Source organism: Chelmon rostratus, chromosome 5 (assembly GCF_017976325.1).
Source record: "Chelmon rostratus isolate fCheRos1 chromosome 5, fCheRos1.pri, whole genome shotgun sequence".
NCBI lineage: Eukaryota > Metazoa > Chordata > Actinopteri > Chaetodontiformes > Chaetodontidae > Chelmon > Chelmon rostratus.
In genome coordinates this window covers 5,433,002-5,441,699 of record NC_055662.1, presented here as the reverse complement: position 1 = coordinate 5,441,699, position 8,698 = coordinate 5,433,002, and the positions used below count along the sequence as shown (strand labels likewise).

The 8,698-nt window shown below is 45.6% G+C and overlaps 1 protein-coding gene across 1 annotated transcript; it reads left to right on the top strand.

The window, feature by feature from the left end:
- The first annotated feature begins 507 nt into the window (after positions 1-507).
- znf703 (zinc finger protein 703) lies at positions 508-3,781 on the top strand. Its single transcript, XM_041937242.1, has 2 exons — positions 508-1,142; positions 1,767-3,781. The coding sequence occupies exons 1-2, from the start codon at positions 876-878 to the stop codon at positions 3,273-3,275; spliced, it is 1,776 nt and encodes a 591-aa protein (XP_041793176.1). The 5' UTR covers positions 508-875; the 3' UTR covers positions 3,276-3,781.
- Positions 3,782-8,698: the final 4,917 nt, after the last annotated feature.

The window sequence follows — 8,698 nt, the reverse complement described above, 5'->3', positions numbered from 1 at the left end:
TCATGTCAATTTGTTCTTATCTAGAAAAATTGAATTAAGTAGCAGCTGCACTTTGGTTGCTCTAATACAATAAAACCATTAACATACCAGAAATGTCCCTGGACAGTAGGTTATTACTTTGAATTTAATGCACCCATTTAGAAGAAATTGGTGGCCCATTCCATGAAACCATCTCTCTCTTTCTCTCTCTTACCGTGGACCCTTGCTACGGATGTTTGTGCTTAGTCACACAGTGCCTAGTGTCAAATGTGTGTTAAAGGATTCATTTTTTTTCTACGTGTAGTTTTGATGTGGCTTTTGGAGGTCACTGACACAGATTTCCACCCATACATTACAGCCTGGCGATGAGGGCGAGGCCAGAAGACAAACCGCGCCCCCTCCCTTTGTCCCGCCTCTGGTTATGAATGCGGGCACTTGTGATTGGACGGCGGCTCATCGCTTTGAAAGCCCTCCCCTCACGTCGTTAGTATGTGGAAGCAGTGAGGTGCTGTGAGGCTGCAGCAGACGGAGAGATACGCACAGCGGAGGAGCGTCGCGCACACAAACCTCTGCGGGGATATTCATTCCACTTGTCCCGTATTTTGATGAGCAGTGACTACTTTTGGTGTTTGGGTATTTTTGGTTTGCGTGATTCCTCTTTCTTCAGCACTGGATAAAGGAATATTTAGGAATAATTAGAAGATGACATTTGGACGATTTGCTCCCCTGTAGAGACAGCTTGGGTCCGACACGGTGGACGCGCACTGCGCACGTGCCCTTCTGGATTACAGCACTCTCCTCTACTGAATTTATCATCATGAAATGTGCTGATAAATGAGTTTCAACCCCGCGTCCACTCGTTACATGCCGCCGTCCCATTTCGAGCGCCGATCCAGATGAGAGATCCCCCCGGTGGACCTGAACCGCTTTTACGCAGCCAGTCCCCGGAGCGCAGCGCCGCCGACGCCAGCGGTGATCCACACCGCACAGGAGCGGGAAAACCGTCCTTTTCCATACCCACGTCTTGTCCTTCTCCCACGGATCCCTCACGCCAGGCTAAAAGGCTTCCCATCCGGATCATAAAGATGTTGACGGCGCACAGCGGCCACTTACTGCACCCGGAGTATCTCCAGCCCCTCACGTCCGCGCCAGTCAGCATTGAAGTAAGTCAATAAAAAGAAGTGACATTTTCTCACACATCTGTTGGTATCATCTGCTGCTGCTTTTTTCCTCATATTAATCAGATTATATGAAATAAATGGCGTGGGTTGCTATGAGCATTCTGTCAAATGTGCCAGCATATGCGCCATTTTACGCACAGCGATTTATTGGCAAGTTCACTAAACACCACAGTTCAGAAATGTAGAATTACTGCAGATAATATACTTTTTGAAAAGTATCATAACCTTTTTAGTTTTCGGAGATAATATTAACTCTTCAGATCTTTATTGTAACCCTTTCTTTCTTACTTACTTACTTTCTTTCTTTAAAAAAAAAAAAAAAAAAAAACTTGCTACAACTAATCTGACTTCCTGTGTTCATGTCAGATACAAATACACAATTTAGGGATGATGTGAAATTTGCCGTTTTTTCGTTTTCATTTTTTTTTTAGTTAAGTTTAGTTTTTAGTTTTAGTTTTTTGTGTAGTTTTTAAAATGTATAATCTAAATACATTTTTATTATTACATGATAAATATAATTGAATTGGTATGTCTTATGATGTTAGAATTAAATCAGCTTAATTAAACAGTTTGTTCACTTTTTTGCTCTCTTTTTTTTCTTTTCAGCTCGATGCCAAGAAGAGTCCTTTGGCTCTGCTGGCTCAGACCTGCTCTCAAATTGGCAAACCAGACCCGTCCTCCTCTTCCAAGCTGGCCTCCCTCTCCTCCGGCAATCTGGGAGACAAGGAAACGTCTAACCGATCTTCCAAATCTGGAGAGCAACACCACTCCCTGGAGGACAAGTCTAGCTTCAAGCCCTACTCCAAATCACCAGGCGACTGTCGTAAGGATGTTCAAGTGACAAAGGGGCCTTCAGATAAAGCAGCTTTCAGGGTGCCAAATGGAAGCTCCAGCAGCGGCTCTGCTTCATGTCCGCCCTTTCCTCCCCATTCCCAGTCACCCAGCTCCAGCTCTCCTCCCCTGCACACTCAGAGCCAGTCCCACAGACAAAGCCATTCTCCTTCCACGCAGCCCCCGCCACACTCCCAGGGCTCGCACATGGACAACAAACCTGGGAGCTCGGAGCAGGCCAGTTCGGACAGTAGCAACAACAGCGCTGGCAAAAAAGACTCAGACGCAGCGAAGTCGGGGATGGACGGGGCTCAGTTAGCCAACTCCAGCCACATACGGGCCAGCGCCAACTCCAGCAACGCCAGCTCTGCCAGCAGCCCGCGGCCAGAGAGCAAGGCCGACCTGCAGGCCTCCTCACAGCCTGGCTTGGGCTCCGGCCACATCGCCCCAGTCTCCCCCTTTAAACCAGGACATTCTGTTTTCCCCTTGCCTCCTGCTACCATGGGCTACCATGGCTCCATTGTGGGGGCCTACGCTGGCTACCCCTCCCAGTTTGTACCCGGCTTGGATCCTACCAAGTCTAGTTTGGGTTTAGGACTTCCGGGGAAGCACCCCAGCTCTAGCCCGCTGACTGGAGCTTCACCTCCGTCCCTGATGCAGGGCTTATGTCGGGACCCGTACTGTCTGACCTACCCCAATGCACCCCACCTAGGAGGAAGTAACTGCTCCACCTGCGTCCACGATCCCTCCAGTCTCAAGTCTGGTTTCCCCCTGGTTTACCCCTCCCACCACCTCCATTCCCTGCACTCAAGCTCCTTGTCCTCCAGCAGCACCCCCTCCCTGTCCCACCCCCTCTACACCTACGGTTTCATGCTCCCCAATGAACCGCTGCCTCACGCCTGTAATTGGGTGTCTGTTGGGGGTCCCTGTGACAAGCGTTTTGCCACATCAGAGGAGCTACTAGCCCACTTGCGTACCCACACAGCCCTGCCTGGCATGGTGGACAGTAAGCTGTTGTCAGCATATCCCTCATCGGTTTCATCGACAGCCTCCTGCCACCTCCACCTGCCCCCACCCAGCAGCCCAGGTACCCTGCCCAGCTCCTTCTCCCTCAGAGGCTCTCCTGGCTTGGGCCTGGCTCGCTACCACCCCTACAGCAAATCCCACCTGGCCGGACCTCCAGGACTTCCCATGCCATCCCTCCCCTCCTCCTCAGCCTATTACTCACCCTATGCCCTCTACAGTCAGAGACTGGGCTCAGCCTCGGCCCTTGGCTACCAGTGATATCAGAAATAGCGCTGACGTCCACATACTGCAGACACCAGCTTGGACTCTCCAGAGCGGCCCTGTAGATGGATTCTTGAGATTGGGGTCATCACCAGTACAGGGCATCATGCCTGATGGCCTGCTTGCCAGGAATACCACCTGTTAGCCTCAGGATTGTGACTGGCGCTCCAAAGGCAAAAGACCCCTTGATGGATGGTCTGCAGCACAGAACAAACAGACTTAAGCGATTAAAGAAAGTGGGACACAGAGCTTGAAAATGATGGATTTGTGGGATTATTACAACAGTCTTGATTTTGGTTTTTGTTTTGTTTTTCTCTATATCTGTCTCCCAGAACTGAAAGTCTGTATTTATTTTTCACTCAAGCGCTTGGTATTCAACTCTGGGGAGAAAATTTTGCTGTCCAAATAAACTGTTCTGAAGTATTCTAACTGAAAAAGAATGATTTAAGTATAGTACCATTATGCCTATCATACACTCTAAAAATAAAAATCTTGCACCACGATGAAGACGGACTGTGAGGCTTTATTTTGGGGACCTCTTTTTATCTCTTTTTCCTCTCTGCTGTTGTTTTTTTTTTCTTCATCTTATTCAGACTCTGGAGAATTGCATGTCCATGAGAATGATCTTGAACAATGCCATTGTTTTTATTTGTATATATGCAAAGATGTAATATTTTTTCAAGTTTACTTGGGGTCAGCAAGTTGGGGTCAAATGGTACAAAGATAAGAAAAGATGACATAAATAAAAACAATTAATGATGGCTGTGCTATCCAACCAACAGGAAAAGGTCTTATTTTGTTAAATAAATGATACATGATTGCATTTTAACTTGTTTATTTTTTCCTTACTGATAACTAAATATAGTACCATGAAGTGGCTTTTTGTCACAAGCGTCAGAGGATGGAGTAAATCTTGCCAGAGTGCTGCACTGCACTTATCTAGGTCTATCTATCATTACGGCATTTACAGCCTTGCTATATGTGGCTGTGTGTAATATTTCATGGCTCATATCAGCTGACAGGGCTGTCCCAAGTAGGGCAGGCCAGGTCACATTAGCTCTGTTAGGTAGTCTCTGAGGACTTCCAACCGTCCCCCTCTCTCCATCACCCACATAGCTTTTGTTGTTGCGAGTGCAGCTTTTAATGGCTGATTCTTGTTTGTGAGGCCTGAAAACAGCTTCCTCAGCACAGTGGATGGTGGTGCGGAGTGGCCGCTGGGTCACTGGGACTTCAATAATGACCTGAGGGAGGTGTCGACCCAGGATCTCCTCACGGTCTGACGGATTGGCCTGCAACACAAAGGCCAGGCTGACAATGGGAGGCGGTTAATAGAGAAATATTCATCAAAGTCCTGACACCTCCCCTGAGGAGAGCGGGCTCTCTTACAGGAACCACAAACACGGAGGCCTCCGTCCTGATGTGAAGAGCCATTTTTTTGCCTATGTCTGCCTCGCTGTGGTTGAACTGAAGTCAGAGTTGTCGACTCAGAGCTGTTAGATACTAATTTGAAGGGAAGGAGTCGGTCTATCTTAAAGCCGCACCACTGCCATTAGAGTCGTTCGGCTCTGATAATGTCTCTGTGTCTCCACTCTATTTGGCTGACAGGGTGTAGGTGGCACGGAGCGAAGAGGCTGTAGTCTCCGAGGCGGCTATTGACCCCGACTCCCAGACTCCTCTACTCTCTCGGTTCATTAGCACTCCAGACAGGGGAAAGGCGAGCACAGGTGTCACTTGACAGGACCATTAACAAAATGGATGACCCTCCCAAACTACACCCAGCCCCTGCCACACCAGCAAGGTCACGGCGCCCTGATCACCGCTCTGGGTAGCTCTTCGGGACGCTACACTTATTTTTCCTCTTTAGAAACTGGAGCCGTGTACTTCTCTGGAACAGGACAGACATGCTTTCTTGTTGACCCTTTTTTCGGAGTTTATAATGTAGTCTAGACAAAATCGGTCAAGGATACTCTGGTTTTACTGCTGTTTTGTCCATATGTATTTAGTGCAACATTTCTTATGACTTGCAGAGTTGTGCCACCCTGAGATACACTGGATTGTGTTGCCCCCTAAAGCTCTGTCTGTGAAGTACAGGTGAAATCTGTGCAAGTAGGGCGGTTACCTCTCTCACACAGAGGGTGAAATACACACCTACAGCGCTATCTTGCTTTTGATGTGTGTGAAAGTGGATTTCGTCAAGCTGCTTTACAAACCGTAGAAAGTGAATTGGTTACATTGGCCTGAATCTGAAGATGATTCACACTGGAGGTCATTCAGAGGGGAGAACTTTCAATCTTGTCGGGGAGGTGGAATTAATTCCACTGTTGCCAGTTTACACTCGTTCATCAAATGCCTCACTATTCTCCCTAGCCCCACGCTCATCAATCTCCTCCATTTATCTTCTTCCCCCACACACTCTCACAGCTGAGTCAACACCCACACACTCCATTTATGTCGCCTGTGTGAGGCTGTATGTGTGTGTGTGTGTGTGAGTATGTGTATTCAGCCCCAATCCTTTGTCCACGGAGGGTGACACATGTGAGGCTCAGTTCTGAGTCTCTGAGTCTGTGAGTCCAGCAAGGATAACACAAATGTTATTTTGACCAAAAACTGCTGATGAGATGTTGCAATGTGCAAAATGTTCTGGTTTTAACACTGAAGTGTACTCATCCTAAAAAAAGTCTGAATGAGCACCAAACCTCAGGGACATTTTTAGAGACTTAAAACCCAAAATTGCCATCAGTTTGTGAAGAGGAAGGAGTTAATATCATCCTCTCGAAACATTTCTGAGCCACTGTCTGACTCTGGTTTGGGTGCATATTGATAGTGGTCGCCCACTGCAAATGTACTAAATCTTGAAAATAAGTTCATATTATTATAAATATAACAACAATAATTATTATTTCTATACTTATTAATGTTATTATTTAACTTGCACAAATAGAAAGCTGTTCTATGTGCATCAAATTATATTGATGGTGTACAGGGCTTTATCATCATAATCAGTTTTATTGAAATAAATAATGACATCTTCAACCACATCAAGCAGTGACATTACACTTTAAAAAGTTATAGTTTGTTTTTTGTTATTATCAAAGGATCAAAGTACAAAGTACAAAAAAAAAATAGTTAACCTCCTGATTATTTAAAGGATTTGAGGAAATAATGATATCTGCTTTCTTGTCAGAGGCTGTTACAGAGCTTTATGTCACGTTCTTCTCAGCCAGCAGCAGTAAATTAGTTTAGCTTAATTTAGCATTAGCATGGTGGAAAAAGGGGTAAACAACTAGCCTGGCTCCATCCAGAGATAATAAAATCAGCACACCAGGACCTTTAACGCTTATTAATTGATAGGTTTTATCTTGCCTGTTTAACCCGTGCAAAGCTTTAATTGTAAACATGTCAATAATGTTATTAATTAATAAAATTCCCAAAATGCAGGATTATTCCTTTAAGGTGGCAGATGTACAGTATGCATGGTGGTGGTCAAGTAGTCTGTCAGAGTAACGAAGGTAGCAATAGTAGCAATGATACATGACTGATAGTAGTAATCAAAGAAGTAGTAGTACTATGAGTGGAGATAGTGATGGTGATGGAGGGGACTAATATTTCCCCCTCTGTGCATCAGTGCTGAGACGGTGCAGAGTGCCACTGTGAGGTCCTGAGCAGCCGGCTGACAGGCCTGGTGATTAATGACGACAGGGTGTGGAGCTGCTCTTCAATTAGACGCCAGCTCTACCCCGGCTCACCATCCCTGCTGACAGCTAGGACAGAGAGAGAGAGTGCAGGGTGCTCGGGCTCTCTCTCTCTCTCTCTGTGTCTCCAGAACAAAACATTAACCTCAACTCCATGACTACCACCTCTGTGTTTAACATCAGGACACAATACAGAGCCTTCGGCATCCAACAGTGACCGCAGTGTTAAAGCAACCCAGATGGCGCGAACACATCCCTCATCAGGGCCTGTCACACAATCTCTGCTTTATTTCTCCACATAAACCCTGTGACTGACTGTTTTACATGCATGCTTCAGCTCCCCTCTCATTGGCGTCTGCAGTCAGCCATGCTGTAATGCTCGCTGCGAAAACAGTAACGGCCGCATTAAAGGCTTCCAGGTTGTTTAGCAGGTTGTGTGCTGGAACAACTTCCTCCCACAGCTCCAAGTACAGTACTGCTCCCTTGATCAGAGGAATAAGGGGATCATGAGAACTAAACTTCCCTTTCAGTTGTCAGCAAACTCGTTTTTGAAACTTGAAAACATTACTTCACAACACTGGTAACTGCTTTGTGTCAGGGCTGGTATATATACACAAAATGTTGTATACAAAAATATAATTAGCTTGTGTTATTTTCTCATAACAGGAATGGAAATGTGGAATTAAGGCTCAACGAAGGAAACAAGGAGGCACTGGATTTGACTTTTTCTTTCGAGTGTCCTTGCTTAATGTACCAGGTTTGACATTTTCCTACCAGAATCTGACTGCATCATAATTTCAGTATAAAAAAGGCTTAGAAACTACCTTTGAACTTCCCACTTCAATTGTCTTTTTGCACTGCTATAATTGTGATGATGAGAAGTTTGAGTAATTTGAAGAGTACCCTATGGCAGCAGTGGTGGCTGGCTGACAGAGGCGAGCACCAGTAGTTTTGGGGTTTCCGGAGTGACTACAGTGATGGTACACAGCTAGGTTAAAGGGATGGGGTTGTGTGAGATACTTATGCATAGTCAGTGTATTACATACAGTAGATGGCGATCAGTACTCAACCAGTTGGGAGAAGCAGCAGGAGTACAAACATAGAAGCAAAGCAAAGCAGTGCTGTGGACGGGGTCAGCAGGGAAATATAATTCAGCCACCTAAAAGAAGGCTCACCTAAAATAATACAGTAAAATAATACATATCAGTGTAGGCGTGCACTGTGTTATGAATATTTTCTCTGCTTTACCTTCCTGGCAGACAGCCCTTTCCTTTGGCACTACATTCTCTCAATTGTGCCAGTAATACTCTGTGCTTCTCCAAGCTGGGGGCATGCCAACCACCATCTACTGTTGGTAATAAACTGACTATTGATAAGTAGCTACCTTATACAACCCCGCTTCCAGAAATCTGAACTACTCCTTTAATATGTTGATGTGCACAATGGTGGAAGCTTCCGATTTTCATGACCTTAAGAAACAGACATTTTGGGAAATACACTTATTTGTTGTTGTCACTAGAGTTGAAAATTAGCTAATCAGCTATAAACTGGCACATTTACAGCAAAGTTCATCAATGTGCATTGTCCTAAATTAATTAATTAATTAATTAAATCTGTTCAATCTGCCAATATCTGTTTGTTACATATGAAACTACCGCCAGCAGCCGGTTAGCTTGGCTTACCATAAAAAACGGAAGTGGGGGTAACAGCTAGCCTGGCTCTGTCGAA